Consider the following 16325-nt stretch of genomic DNA (forward strand, 5'->3'; position numbering starts at 1 on the left):
CACACTTTTCTGGATAAAAGACTGTGCAAAGAAATTTAAGCTTTTCGTTAAAAATCATATTTAGGAAATACAAAATTTAACATCCCCAGAAAATTGGCATTATTGCCCCGGTAAATGTAATCCTGCTGATTAGGCTTCGAGAGGAGCTAAACTTCACGATTTAAAAAACAATCCTATCCTGTTTCAAGGACCACAATGTCTTAGAATGTCGTTTGAATTTGTGGCCTTGACAGAATGAAGAGAAAACTTTCATTAAAGAAGAATTAGAATACCACAAGAACGTTAATGATATTTATGAATTTATGTGCACAGCAGTTGAAGAATGGTTAACAAACATTTCAAAATATAGTCATTTAAGAAAATTGTTGCGAATAACTGGTTGGATGAAGTGATTCATTGGTAAAATTAGGAAAACAAACCATTTGACAAGTCCATTAACAACTGAAGAAATAGTAGATGCCGAAAGTTATTGGATTCGATCTGAACAAGAACGTTTTTATCCCAAAGAAATTGAGTCTCTGAAGAAAGCGAATAAAGTCGAAAAGAAATCAACTTTATATCTTTTTAACCCACTTTTAGACCAGTACAGGATACTGACAGCAGGTGGAAGATTAGAACATTCTAGTTTGTCACATGATGAAAAATATCTGGCAATTCTTTCAAGAGACTCGGCTGACAAATTTGATAGTAGAAAGTGCACATGTTAAAATGATGCATGGAGGAGTAGCAATGACCTTAGCTGAAATTTGAAGTCACTTTTGGATCCCAAAAGGACATCAGTTTATCAAGAAACTAATAAACAAGTGTCTTATTTGTAAAAGATATTCATTGAAGTCTGCTGACGAGATCACTTCTGAACTTCCAGAAGATACGAATCCATGAGACACCACAATTCTACGTGTCTGGCATCGAATTCGCGGAACCGATTTACGTAAAAAACATCGAAGAAAGTCAAAAAGCCTATGTAACATTATTTACTTGCGCTACATACATCTGGAACTTATACCAAATCTCTCTACAGATTTTTCTTGATGGCATTGAAAAGATTCACATTTAGGAGAGGCAATTGTCGAGTAATTTATTTGGACAATGCAAAAACTTTTAAAGAGGGAAAAAAGGCACTCTTTTTTTTTTCTCCTAAAATTTTTCTTAACTATTGTCGAATGAGAAATTCCAAGATTTTCTGTCGAATAAAAGAATCAATTGGAAGTTTATAATAGAACGAGGGGCTTGGTGGGGAGGCTTCTACGAGAGATTAGTAAAAATCAGTGAAAGAGTGCTTAAGAAAAATTCTCGGTAAAGCTTTACTAACGGTTGAAGAATTTTCAACAGTTTTAGCACAAGTGGAAGCTGTTTTGAATTCTCTTCCTTTGACATATGTATACAATGACCACAAGGAACCGTTGCCACTGAAGCCAGTCAATATTTTGATTTTTGGAAACAAAGATTCTACATTACCTATCAACTTTTAATTCCATTGTTAAAGAAGGCTCTACCAAGTCCTTTCTGGCCAAAAGAAAGATTTATCAAAAGATTTATTGGTTAGATAATTGTGGACTAAATGGAAAAAACAATATTTGATGGATCTTCGGACAGCTCATCAATTAAAAAATCCTAATGTTTATGATGATCTTGTATTAATCGAAGGAAACAAAAGTGCAAACTTTTGTGGAACTGTGGTAGAGTGATAAACGTTTTTCGTGGTCGTGACCACAAAGTTCGTTCTTGTGAACTAAAAACTGCTGAGGGAACAGTAATAAAACAACCGGTTCAATTATTATATCCTTTAGAACCTTAAAAATGTTTTTTTTTTATTGTTTAATAATATGAATAAGATTGGATATATTTTATGCAATTGTTTATTTTGCTAATTTTTCATATGATTAGATTAAGACTAGTTTAGATTTTTTGAAGTAGTGTCAAATTGTGTTTGATGATTAATACAGTACAGTCTGTAATCCGGACGTCCATTAGCTGGAATGATCTATAATCCGGACCTCAAACCCACAAACTGTTTTTTTGTATGCTTTACGCATGTGCGTAATGCGCATTTAATGTTCGACATGCGCATTTAGCACAAAAAACAAAGCAACTTAAACAACTTACATTGAAAGAAATGTTTAATAAAGTAAACAAATAAATATTAAGCTTTTTTTTTTTTTTTTTTGTAAATTTTGATACCCTTTAGATCATAATTGCTCCTTATTTCATAAATTACGGTTTTATATTTTTAATTATATAATTTCTGCATGCCATCTTACCAGATTTAAATTGATGATCTATAATCTGGAAAACCCTTAATCCGCAATCATCGAAGTCCCGATGAGTCCGGATTACGGACTTTGTACTGCATACATTTTTTTGAATTTAGTATAATGATTATAGTTTGAATATATTTTCTATTCATTTAATATACTTATTAATTGCTTTATAATTAATTATATGTTAAAATACTTATTGATATAAATTTGATTATTGTTAGATTAATGTGAACTCTTCACAGACTTCAGGTGGGGAATGTGTGGAAATTATTTTCATTAATTGATAGATGGTGTTGCGTGTTGAACGGGGACGCAACATCCCTTCTGAATTTCCATAGACTCTCCGCCAGCAGCTCAGTACATGGATGTTTAGATGCTTCGCACACTTTAGGAACACTTCGGTTCCTATTTAAAAGATTTCAATTTTCGAAGCATATAGATTTGTTAGATAAGCGAACAACCGAATGCTGTGATTAATGATCTGTAAATATTGTACATATTAAAGGTTACATTTTAAAAGTTATTGATGTCAATTTGTAGCAATCTTAGAATATTTTGAAACACCTACCTAGTAATAAAAAATGCACGTTATTGCACACTATACGGTGTACGGTCAAATGAATATTACTGATAAAAGAGTAAAATTAGTGGAGCAATTACTTCCAGAAGTCTGTTTATTAAATAAACTGGCACCAATTCCTTAGTAATTCTGCACAAACAACTGACATAACTTTGGTGGGATTATGGCCAACTTTCGTGGTTCAATGGTTGCCAGCTTTCGTGGTTAAAGGATAATACGTAAGAAACAAAGATTTTACAGTGGAAATAAAGAACTCAATGCAGAGGAAAAATTAACTTGCAGGAAATAAATGTAATGTTGAAAGATATAAAAGATGTAGTTCTTTCCAAAAATTTTAATATTAAACTCTAAAAACGGAAATAAATGAATTTTCAAAAAAATTTACTGAAAACATTAATATTTTATTTAGAAATAAAAAAAAATAATAATAATACTAAATCTTCTTGACAAATGTCAATTTTTATATTTTCCTTATTTATATTTTGCAGTAATTTGGAAAAGCTAGTTCAAGGATTTAGGAAAAATCTGCCCAAAAATATTTTATAACTCCTTTCAAATACAACTAAATAGTTTTAATACTTGTATACAAATAATACTTTTAAATGTGATATAATACTTTTTAATTCATATACAAATAATACTTTTAAATGTATAACAAAAATGTGATTATATACAAGTTTCATTTTCCCATTATCATTAATTTTTTGTCTCTTTTTTGCTGCCTGATTACTTTTGCAAAGAAGTACTCATGCACAAATCCATCACATTAGAGAAATATTAAATATAAAGCTTGAGATAATTTATAAATTCCGTATAATTTGCCTTTAAATTACTGCCAAAATTTCTTTTTCTTTGCTATTCTAACTATTATGTAAATAAAATAAAAATTGAAAACACTAGAGCAAATTAGGGGAAAAAAAAAAAAAAAAAAGAAATTACACACAGAATACAGTTCCTGAAAATTACAGACTATATTAATTATGCTGCATTTAGGGTACCTCCATTTAAGATTGATGTGCACAGGGGACAACACAAAAATGTTTAAAAACTGCTGATATAAGTGAGGATTGTAATTTACTTGTGGACAGCAACAACACATTTTGTGGGTTACGTTAGTTTATTTGAAAATGGCAAAGTACACAAGGGCTATATGCGTAAGGAAAGGAATGCCTTTGTGGAGGACTTTCTGCAGGGAACTGGTTCATATTCCTGTTACACATGGAGAAAATCACAAAAATTATTCATGCAGCCAGTCTGTCTTGGATTCAGACTACCAGTATTCAATAGTCTTAACCAATTGGTCCCTAGTGAAGGTTCCCATTTTTTAAAAGATTATATGTACATAAAGGGGAAGTCAAACAGCTTCTGGTTTCTTACTGCCAGGGGCATAGCTAGAGGGGGGCAAAGGGGGCATCTGTCCTCGGGCGCAGAATCCAAAGGGCGCCAAACTGATGTTACGACATTTTAGAATTAAGTGTTTTCCATCCTTGGCAAGCAGTAGGGGGCGCGAAATCTTCAGTTGTCCCTGGGCGCTAGCTACGACTCTGCTTACTGCAGATTGTCGTTGAAATATTGCATAATTTTCTTTTTTTCCATTACAGTCAGCAATGTCCTATAATTTTTACCATTTTAATACCATCCTAAAAGTAAAATAGATCTCTAAGAAGTGGGTATTATTACTAAACATGAATTAATGAAAATAATTATTAATAAGTTAATAAAATAACCTATATGCAGTTTATCAAGTAGCATTAAGTATTTTACACTTACAACAGTTGGTCATATTTCAAAGAAGATAAGTTACATTTACGTTTTACTAACAGTTAGCTTTAAGCTGATTTTTTTTTATGTCTCATTTTATCACATACTTGGTCAGTCTAGAGGTTTAGTACATAGCAGGTAGATTTTATGTCAAATGAGATAGGTTAAAATGAGAAGTAAGATTATAATCAGCATGATTGATAACAAAAGACAGAATGTTGTCACCGCTGTTGCTTGTCTAGAGACAGACCTGCTAATTAAAACAAACCTGAAAGGCCTGATGTAGGCACAGTTGGCAAGTGTTGAAAGTTAGTGAGGCTCTGTATGATGCAGTTAATGTCAAAGCTTCGTGTAGAGTTCTAGGGGTTGTAACCAGTTAATATACTTTAAGGTTTCAATAAGCCATTAAAGCACCATTAAGCCATTAAGTTGTTTTTTATTATTTTAAGTCTCAATAGATGCGAAGAATATGTTTTTCATGAATTTTTACATTTTTGTGTTTAATCTTGTGACCACGGTAAGGGTTAATGAAAGGCAATAATGCTTTAATATGCAGAGATAATTTTTACAGGTAAGCAGCTAGTTATAAGTAATTAAAATAGGTATTAGATAACCTTAATCATTATGGATTTACATGGGCACACTATTAAATTTTATTTATTTTTTAACAATATTTGTTAAAAAAAAGCCTTATTAAAATCACAAACTAATAAAATTTCACAGTTTAAAATACATGCAATTTATGACATTGATTCTTAAACGATATTAGGATAATTACACATTAAAAGCTGCAAAACATTTATGTTTTGTAGCAACAACAACCAAATATTCATGCTTCTTTTTAATTTGAAGCCTTCCTAGGCATTTTGGCTTGAATTTTTACATTTTTGTATTTTATCTTGTGACAACAGTGAGTATTAATGAAAGGCAATAACTCGCTTTAATATGTAGAGATAATTTTTAAGGGTAAGCAGTTAGTTATAAATAATTAAATTAGGTAGTTTGATAACCTTAGTCATTATGAATTTACATGACCACTATTAAATTTAATTTTTAACAATATTAGTTAAAAAAGCCCTATTAAAATCTAATAAAAATTTACAGTTTAAAATACATGCAATTTATGACATTGATTCTTAAACGATATTAGGATAATTACACATTAAAAGCTACAAAACATTTATGTTTTGTAACAACAACATTCAACAAAATATTTATCCGTCATTTTAATTTGAAGCCTTCCCAGACATTTTGGCTAGTTTATATCGATTTCCTTCTCTTTCAGCATCTTTCCTATGTAAGAATTATGTTAATTTTATTAACATTTAAATATTGAGTTAAACTTCTTTCCTGTTAAATTCTTAACTTCAACTTACTACTTCCGGCCAGAATGTAGTTTTAGAATCACGTCTGAATACATAATGATGGTCTTAGCGAGAGAGTTACCAGGCATTCTGTCTGCATGCGTCTGCCTTTTTTAGGCTTCTCTCTCGTAAACTATTATTATGCGCGCGCGTACTTAGGACCTTGATAGCTTCGCAGTCAATTAGCGTTAGGGGCCAACTTGGTTAGAATCTTGATAGCTTTGGCTATATCTCTTTAGTTTAGATTAGTTTTAGTTTACTTCTTAGCCTCTTAAGTTCAAGCCCAAATGTCAGCTTTTATTGTACACTCTAAGACGGAGTTCTGTTAAATCTTATCTGAATAATAAAGGGTTATTTACCCTCCCATCTTGTTGTACGAACTCAAGCGATTATTTGCTTATCAGTTCTTAAGATTCTTCAAGTTTAATTGTAACTTAACATTTACAAAGTAAAGAACTCTACACCTAACAATTAGAGATTTGTCTCAATATGCAAACCAATGTTCTCGCTAGTTTCTGCGTACTTTATACCCTAACTTATCAACCTCTGCACAATGTACCTATGCTGGTTTACTTGCTCTGATAAAAGTCAACACCCCCGACAGTCGTGAAGCATATTATCGCTATGTCTGAAAGTAACTACAATATCAGACAATGGTTTAAATAAGCAGCCTCTTATTTAAAAAGAACTTAGAACATAAAGGCATGTTCTGATGCTAAAAAAATCAATTACAGCTCACGGTGATGTAATTAAACAAGAGCAGTCAAATTTAAACAAATAATGTGGACTAGTGATCAAAGATTATACAATTTAATTTTAATTTAATCTGGCTCAGTAACTCTATCATATGAGGAAATAGAAATGGGAAATTATAGTAAAGGCTGAAATCATAAACAATTGGATAATTTATATAAAAATAACTGCACATATCTTTGAAGAATAATTTTTTATGTACTCAATTTCTTTCTTAAACACGTTTCCTTTTCATTTTAGAATTTTTGGATTTAATTAAGGATTTCTGTTATTCTAAAAAAAAAAAAAAAAAAAAAAACCACTAAATGCGTTTTAGAATGTACAGAAAAAGCGGCTAATTTTATATCTTTAGTAATATGAACATTCAGAAGAAATATGAAATGTATATAGTAAAGGCCGGTTACACAGCTGCTGTGGGAGAATTTTTAGAATTTAGTGACACACCGAACAACAAAATCTAGAAATGGTAAAACTTTTAGAATTTAGAGCAGGCACTGGAAACAGAATTTAGAAAGGCACTAGGCAGCAGAATTTGGGATCCACAGACATTGCATCAGGTGGGAAAGGGCCTAATGCCAGCTATGTGTATGATGCATTAAGACATATTAGATGAATCTTTTAAAATGCAAGTTTTCAATTTCTTTATTAATAAAAAAATTCCTTTCCATAATGCCTGCCCATGTGATAAGATTAGAAGCATTTTTGATATCTTCCATGCTTGTGTCTAGTGAAAGGTAGAGAAAATAAAGGGAAGATAAGCATGTTAAGATTCTAGTATCAGAAGTAAAACATTCAAATATTATGTTTTCATTGTTCTTCTAGATGTTCTCCAAAAAGTAATAAATTATTCGCAAACATTCTGTAAAATGCATCCATTACGCGTTGATACCATGGAGATATTTTTCATTTTGCCACATAATTCTCGAATCTTTTAGAATCGTGGGTCTATAAATCTTACCTTCAAATTCTTCTTAACTTTTCAAGCTGCAATGTCTAAAAATCCTGAAGAAAAATTATCCCTACCATTTCTGCAACAGCAAAAAGCCAGAAATATTTTGGGGAAAAAAACGAGGGAAAAAGGTGCAAAATTAATTTTATAGAGAAAACTGATGCATACTCTGAGAATTTTGAATGTTCTGAGACAATTACATGGGAAAAACTCTTACTATGAAAAATTTTTTGGTACTATTCGGTTTCGAGGGCCGTAAAAAAATTGCAGCGAAAATGTACGCGCAAAAGCGCCAAATATAGCAAACATGCCCATTTAACAGTGCGCCTAATCTAGCATACGCGCTGATTTCAGATTGCGTAAGTTTATATAGTTCTATATTTCTTAAGACGCTATTGAAATACTAGTTTAATTTTTAAATCCTTTTTTGATGTCCTATGGATTTAACAGTTTGGGAATTGCCCATAACGAAAACTCGGCAATAGAATTTTGGTTAAAGTGCAGAATCCCCCACTGCTTGACACGTTTTTAAGAATTGCACATACTCGGTATGTGCACATCGACCGATTTTCACTTAAAAAGCATCCCAGAATTGCACAAAAATGGCACTGCGCACACCCTTGACTATCTATGTACACATCGACCTATTTCCACTTAAAAAGTAAAAGAAAACTGACAAAAATCCAATTGTTTTTACCCTTGTAAAAAGTGGGAAACAAATAAGTGAGCGATTCTGCACTTCAACGAGAATATTTTCAAAGAAAAGGCATCATTCATTATAGAAAATTATGTTTGAACAACCAATGAGATGAAATTATGCTTTAGCGATTCGTCGGTAGCGAAATAGCGATGCAGGCATCTATTCAGTTATGTTTAGCAATTTTTATATAAATTATAATAATGATCTGAAATAGTTATTCACTCTTATGCTTTCATTCAGTCATGTTTTGCCTTTTACATATAAATTACAATAATAAAAAGTATTATATGAAATTAACCTTTCATCTAAATTAAAACATCAATCTTAAATAGTTATTTACTATTATACTTCCTTTCTTGCCGCAATTATTTTTGGCAGCATTGGCATCAACAATAGTTTGGCGATTTTTGACGACCCTCGAAACCGAATAGTACCAATTTTTTAAAAAGACATTTTTAATTAATTACATAGCTAAGTTTGCTTTTGCTAAGAGCTGTTTCGTAAATTCTGCTTTATAGCATTAGACCTTGTTTATTTTTCAGATTCAAAATATTGTATAATAAGTTCCCAAAATGAAACATTATAATATGACAGCAAAAAATAAAAATGTTTTATTTTAATGAAATTAATCAATGTTACGATGTTTTAAAAAAAATCGTCGAAAAATTCTCAGATCTTGGAATTAAAAATCTTAAAATTTTCCTTTAATTTATCTTAAAATCTTCAAAATGTTGAAAAGTCGCCAAACTTAGAACCATTTCATAAAAGAATTGGTTGATCTTTACAATATGGTAACTGGTAGTTTGGTGACATTTTGGAGGCGATAAAGTTTACTTACTAACTGGGACTTTGGTAATAATGTGAGCAGTACTCAGTTCCGATTACGCATTATTTTGTGTGAGGGAAATGAGAGATCATGGGATATGTCATGTGATATTAATGGACGAATTACGGTTCTTTAATCGGAAAAGGGGGGAAATCGGGAAAAAATCTGGAAATTTTGTATTTGGCTTTATTCTGTGTTGTGTGAAACAGTGTTGGTTAATTTTTGGATCCCATGGCCGTAACTAAAGTGAATTCGAAATGGGTATTTAGTGGTATTGAAAAGGGTAGTAATAAATGTTTGTTTAAGGTTGTGCGAGATAGAAATAAAGATGTTTTATTAAGTTATTTATTTTACCTAATACCTTGCTGTGAAATATAAGTATGATTTTAAAGATCCTGAAACAGAAAGAAGAAAAATTTATCGGACACATAATCAAGATTCTGAAGAAGATTAGGTAAGTTAGTATTTTTAATTATTTGAGGATATTATTTTTATGCATTGTTCTAAATGTAAGGTGGAAAGGAATTTGGTATTATTGGGAAAATTGTTATTAGCAATGATTTAGTTTAAAGTAATTAGGATTGTAAGGTAATTTTTATTAATTTAATGTATGTGCTCATTTATATTTTAAGTAGTGTTTTTGAATTTAATTATATTTTAAAGAAATGATAGTTATTTTGTGAGTTTTATGTTTGTAGGAATTTGGTATACGTTTTAGTTGAAGTAAACGTGCATGGAAATAATTTAAATATCTGACACTAAGTATTTGTAATGGTTGCGGTATGAATTCGTTGGTGACGTTTATAATATAATAGATGATTTAGGGGTAAAAGTTTTTGGATATTTTATTTATTTTATAAGTGGAAATGTTCATATTTGGAAAGGGTAAATACTTTTTCGCGATCAGGTAATTTCATATATGTTCTTTTTACCGGGTTTAAAGATTAAGAAAATTGTCATGTATTTTCGTGAAATTTTTCTAATTTATGAGAAAAAAGCAGTGTAAATGGATATAGTGAAGAGTGTGCGCAATGCCATTTTTTTGCAATTCTGGGATGTTTTTTTAAGTAAAAATAAGTCGGCGTGTACATGGTTTATGTGTATGTGTTATTTTGAAAAACGCGTAAGGAGTATGGTATTGTGCACTTTTTCCCAATTTTGCAGTGAATATTTGTCATGATTAAGCAGTTTTGTTTGATAAAATTTCTGGCATAAGTGTAATTCGGCTAGTAGATTGTTGGAAGAAGTGTTCAGTAGATAAAAAGAAAAGAAACATGTCTTTACTTAGTGAAGACAAAATGGCGGCAAGGAAAAAAAAATAGAGGGTTGCTGTAGGAGAGTTGGTTGCCAAATTTTCACCAAGTTACCATAATGTAAAGATCAACCAAAGAATTCACATCACCAAAAGCGAAAAGTTGTTTTTAAGAGGTCTTTATTAGAAAAAATGATTTTCGAAATCCTTATATTTCACTTCTTGCTTAGAAACTCGAGTATCCCATCATTTATATTAGAAATAGAAACAAATTATCACTCATGAACCCATTCAAAAGATAAATATATATACGTCAATGAATTGCCAAAAATATTCCTCCAAAATGCTAATTTACAATCACAATGGCAGTTGTAGAAACAGAGAGAAATTTCAGATGATTAATATTAAGGACCTTCTGCTGATTTTGACCAAATATCGATTCCAAAAAATCTAAGGACTTTTAAGGACTCTTAAGGACCGTACGAACCCTGTGTAGAGACATTAGGATTTTTCTGGAAGCAGGCAAGATGAAAAATTAGCAAATGCCTTCGCCGGGAATCAAACCACGGACCTCTGGAATACCGGCCCAGCATGCAGAACCACTACACCATGAAAGCAGGAGAAATACCTTATAAGAATATCGGAAACCACACATATCAGAATATCACAAACACATATCAGAATATCACATATCAGAATATCACAAACCACACATAAAAATTTTCAATTAATGAAAATTGTGAAATTTTTCAATTAATTCTTTCTAAAGAAATGTGGAGAGGCAGATATAAAGGAAGATAATATAACAGAAGATTTTCATTGCAATGATAATGCTTCGATCACAATCAATTAACGGATGGCAAAATTTGTAGTATGATTCTAGGTCCAGAAAATACTGCTAAAGGTAGGGAAGAAGGTGACAGAGAGGTTACTGAAAACAAAAAATTCTGATTGACAAGTTAGTCAGAATTCTCGACACAGCATCTCCAGGACTTAAACAGTGAAACTTTGTAACTGCACAAGAAATTAGGTCTCTATAGAATTAAAGAAAAAGTGTTAGCACAAAAAGTGAAGCATCTTAAACAGTTTACATTAAAGTAATGTTTAGTGAAGTAAACAAATATATATTAGGCATTTTTTGTCAATTTTGATACCCTTTAGATCATAAATGCTTCATTATTTCATAAATCATTTCATGTTTTTAATTTTATAATTTCTACAAGCCATCTTACTAGATTCAAACTGATGATCTAATATCCGGAAAAATGCCAAATCTGGAATTGCCGAAGTCCCGGATCTTGGACTTCATATTGTATTAAGGACTTAAATTCAGTAAGTATTTCTTATTTTCTGAGTGAAATTTTAATTCTAGTCAGAGCTCCAAATAGATGATTATCCAACATTTTATTTTTTATCTTATTAAGTGCCATTAATTTAGTACTTCCATAGGGCTCCAGAACTTCTAAATTTAGAAATTAAGCATTGTTCCTTCTGTAATTTGGTCTGTACTAAAGGTAAAAATTCTTACCTCAGAAATTTCGGACCCCCTACCACACAGTCATGCAATTCAAATTGCTTTTAAACAAATATCGACACAGTTATCATCAAATTACCCTGAATCTACATCTAAGTTTTTTTAAAGAACTCTATAAGATGATGCAAGAAGAACTAAATAATCTTATACAAGACTTGGAATAAAATAAATAGACAGGAATGGAATAAATAGACAGTAGAGAAATATAAGTATATCAGAAGAATAATTCATAAGAAAGAATTTTAAAAAAGTGTGTCACTGTGTAATATAAATGTAATTTTTTCAATTTCAAAACTTATAACTTAACAAATCACAACTGCATTGAAAATTATATAATGATCACGATAAGTTTAAACCCACCCCCCTTTCAATAACAAAATAAAATATCCCGGTTGATCTTTACAATATGGTAACTGGTAGTTTGGCGACATTTTGGAGGCGATAAAGGTTACTACCTGGGACTTTGGTAATAATGTGAGCAGTACTCAGTTCCGATTACGCATTATTTTGTGTGGGGGAAATGAGAGATCATGGGCTATGTCATGTGATATTAATGGACGAATTACGGTTCTTTAATCGGAAAAGGGGGGAATTTGGACAAGTATCTGTGGATGTATATTATTTTGTATTGTGTGTTGTGTGAAGTAGGGTTGAATAATTTTGGGATTGTATGGCGCTGTCTAAAGTGAATTGTAGATGTGATAAAGAGAATTTTTTTTAATCAAATTCGGAAAAAAAATCGTTCAGTAATTTTATTGAATCCATAATAAAAGTGTATCCACCATGTAAGGAAGATTCAGAACAAGATTAGGTTAGTTAGACTTTGTTAAGAATGTGAGTAGTATTCAGTTCTGATTATGCATTATTTTGTGTGAGGGAAATGAGAGATCATGGGATATGTCATGTGATATTAATGGATGAATTACTGTTCTTTAATCGGGCAAAATCTGGCAATTTTGTATTTGGCTTTATTCTGTGTTGTGTGAAATAGTGTTTGTGAATTTTTGGATCCCATGGCCGTAACTAAAGTGAATTAGAAATGGGTACTTAGTGGTATTGAAAAGGATAGTAATAAATGTTTTTTTAAGGTTGTGCGAGAGAGAAATAAAGATATTTTATTATGTTATTTATTTTACCTCGTATCTTGCTTTGAAAGATAAGTATGATTTTAAAGATTCTGAAACAGAAGGAAGAAAAGTGTATCCGCCACGTAATCAAGATTCTGAAGAAGATTAGGTAAGTTAGCATTTTTAATTATTTGAGGATATTATTTTTATGCATTGTTGTAAATGTAAGGTGGAAAGGAATTTGGTATTATTGGGAAAATTGTTATTAGCAATGATTTAGTTTAAAGTAATTAGGATTGTAAGGTAATTTTTATTAATTTAATGTATGTGCTCATTTATATTTTAAGTAGTGTTTTTGAATTTAATTATATTTTAATGAAATGATAGTTATTTTGTAAATTTTATGTTTGTAGGAATTTGGTATACGTTTAAGTTGAAATAAACGTGCATGGAAATAATTTAAATATTTGATACTAAGTATTTGGAATGCTTGCGGTATGAATTCGTTGGTGACGTGTATAATGTAATAGATGATTTAGAGGTAAAGGTTTTTGGATATTCTATTTATTTTATATGTGGAAATGTTGATATTTGTAAAGGGTAAATACTTTTTCGCTATCATGTAATTTCATATATGTTCTTTTTACCGGGTTTAAAGATTGAGAAAATTGTCATGTATTTTCGTGAAATTTTTTTAATTTATGAGAAAAAAGCAGTGTACATGGATATAGTGAAGAGTGTGCGCAATGCCATTTTTGTGCAATTCTGGGATTTTTTTTAAGTAAAAATAAGTGGACGTGTACATGGTTTAGTGATATTTTAATGAAATGATAGTTATTTTGTGAATTTTATGCTTGTAGGAATTTGGTATACGTTTAAGTTGAAATAAACGTACATGGAAATAATTTAAATATTTGATACTAAGTATTTGGAATGCTTGCGGTATGAATTCGTTGGTGACGTGTATAATGTAATAGATGATTTAGAGGTAAAGGTTTTTGGATATTTTATTTATTTTATATGTGGAAATGTTCATATTTGTAAAGGGTAAATACTTTTTCGCGATCACGTAATTTCATATATGTTCTTTTTACCGGGTTTAAAGATTGAGAAAATTGTCATGTATTTTCGTGAAATTTTTGTAATTTATGAGAAAAAAGCAGTGTACATGGATATAGTGAAGAGTGTGCGCAATGCCATTTTTGTGCAATTCTGGGATTTTTTTTAAGTAAAAATAAGTCGGCGTGTACATGGTTTACGTGTATGTGTTATTTTGAAAAACGCGTAAGGAGTATGGTATTGTGCACTTTTTACCAATTTTGCAGTGAATATTTGTCATGATTAAGCAGTTTTGTTAGATAAAATTTCTAGCATAAGTGTAATTCGGCTAGTAGATTGTTGGAAGAAGTGTTCAGTAGATAAAAAGAAAAGAAACATGTCTTTACTTCGTGAAGACAAAATGGTGGCGGGGAAAAAAAATAGAGGGTTGCTGTAGGAGAGTTGGTCGCCAAATTTTCGCCAAGTTACCATAATGTAAAGATCAACCAATATCCCTATCGCTTTTGACATTTGTTTCACAGTGATTATATAGATACAAACAGGTGGTAGCTAGTGATTATATTTATACAAATAATATACTGATTGTTTACGATTCACTATACTGACTGTATTCAAAACATACTATATTGTTTCACAGACCATGCCTAAATAAGCGCAATGTATGCTGTTCACAAACAGACAAAAGATTTAATAAATTCAAATAAACCTTATTTTTGGAAATGTGATCATAGGAATATGTTGGAGAATGACCTCTACATTTTGCTCGGAATGTTTGACCTCTCCTTGAATACACTTTGGAAATATGCAGCGAAAAGTTCTAAAACTGATATGTATTAAATATAAAAATTTTCCTAAATAGCATTGTACCACAGTTCCTTTTCAGAATACAGTAGGCAAAAACATTTTGATCAGTTCTTTTAAATGGAACCATCGTACTCACCAACAGGTACAAATGGATTTTGTTTTATTTTTGCTGCCATTTTTTCTCTAAGACCTTGTCCATTTCTCTGGATTGCATTGATTTTCTCAAACGTTTCAATCCATTCTAGCTTCTCTTTTTCTGATAACTGAGAATCGTCTTGATTATTGTCACCCATCCTTATGCCGCTCAACAGATCACGCAAGAGACAGACAAAATAGACAGATGTCTTGTTTTGCACCCGCTAAGTCTTTCTGCATCGATGGGAGAAAAATCAAGCTTAGGTGCGAAGGAAAGGTATATAGAAACGGAGAAATTTCGTATTTGAGGAGAGTAAAAAGGAACTTCGTACATTTTGTACGAGTTCGAAAAGCCAGGAAGAAAAGATGGGACAAAATAAAATTTAAAATAAATGACCCAAAAATAATAGAGGAAAAAAAAGGGGGCCCTGTAGAAAGAAAAGAAAAAGAAGTAGAAAATAACCTAAAATACGATTGTGTCCATGAGTGTAGTTAAAAGGAGAAGAAGCTGTTTTCATTTACAATAAATAGTGTCTCACAGGTGTGTGTGTGTAGTGAGTGTGTTTGGTAATGCTGAATAGATGTGATACTGGGAAAAAAAAAGTATTGACAGTGTTAAAATGTTTCGTATCAAGGTATTTAGCATGGAATACAAAGTAATATGTATGCTTGCATCCTGAGGCGCAACAGCAAAAGACCCATAACATGAGACAAAAGTATATGCTATTTTCGTTCCCAATATTTTCATACATTTTTCAAAAAAAAAAAAAAAAAAAAAAGCTGCAGGGAGAGAACATAGAACCATATACAATACAAAACCACAACCGCACGAACCAATATATATATATATATATATATGTGTGTGTGTATAAACTAATTACAGAGTATATGTATTAAAAACATAAATTAAACATAGTATTTATTAATTTAACTATCAAAATTTATTACAAGATTAATTATTTTACTGTCATAATTTATTACTAGTTAATTAATGCTAGTATAACACAATGAGGCACTCTGTTATTTATAGAAGCTATAGTTCTAAGAATTTATTTAAGGCAGCGAAGAATAATCCATCCCTTACATTTGGACATTTAACAGATGGCAAGGAACAAAGTATGAGAAAAAAATCGGTGAGGTATAATATTACTTAGTTGCGAAAATATATTTAAGCGATCTAAAAAAAAGAGAAAAAAAAAATCGAGAGGGAAGCAGCGCGATGGCCCAAATCCCCAATTTTCCCTCTCGCGAGATTCATCAAAACAAGATAAGGGAGGGGG

At 31.0% G+C, this 16325-nt stretch overlaps 1 protein-coding gene across 1 annotated transcript in view; it reads right to left on the bottom strand.

Moving 5' to 3' along the window:
* LOC118205133 (HIG1 domain family member 2A, mitochondrial) overlaps nt 1–15241 on the bottom strand; it is a 33812-nt gene extending 18571 nt beyond the window's left edge. Inside the window, exon 1 of the mRNA XM_035377422.2 lies at nt 15047–15241. Coding sequence (XP_035233313.1) covers nt 15047–15203 — 157 coding nt within the window. The 5' untranslated portion in view covers nt 15204–15241. The remainder of the gene's footprint in view (nt 1–15046) is intronic.
* Between the last annotated feature and the right edge of the window lie 1084 nt (nt 15242–16325).

The sequence above is a fragment of the Stegodyphus dumicola genome, chromosome 11 (assembly GCF_044657685.1).
Source record: "Stegodyphus dumicola isolate Sdum_Otavi_A_Nest chromosome 11, ASM4465768v1".
Classification (NCBI taxonomy): Eukaryota; Metazoa; Arthropoda; class Arachnida; order Araneae; family Eresidae; genus Stegodyphus; species Stegodyphus dumicola.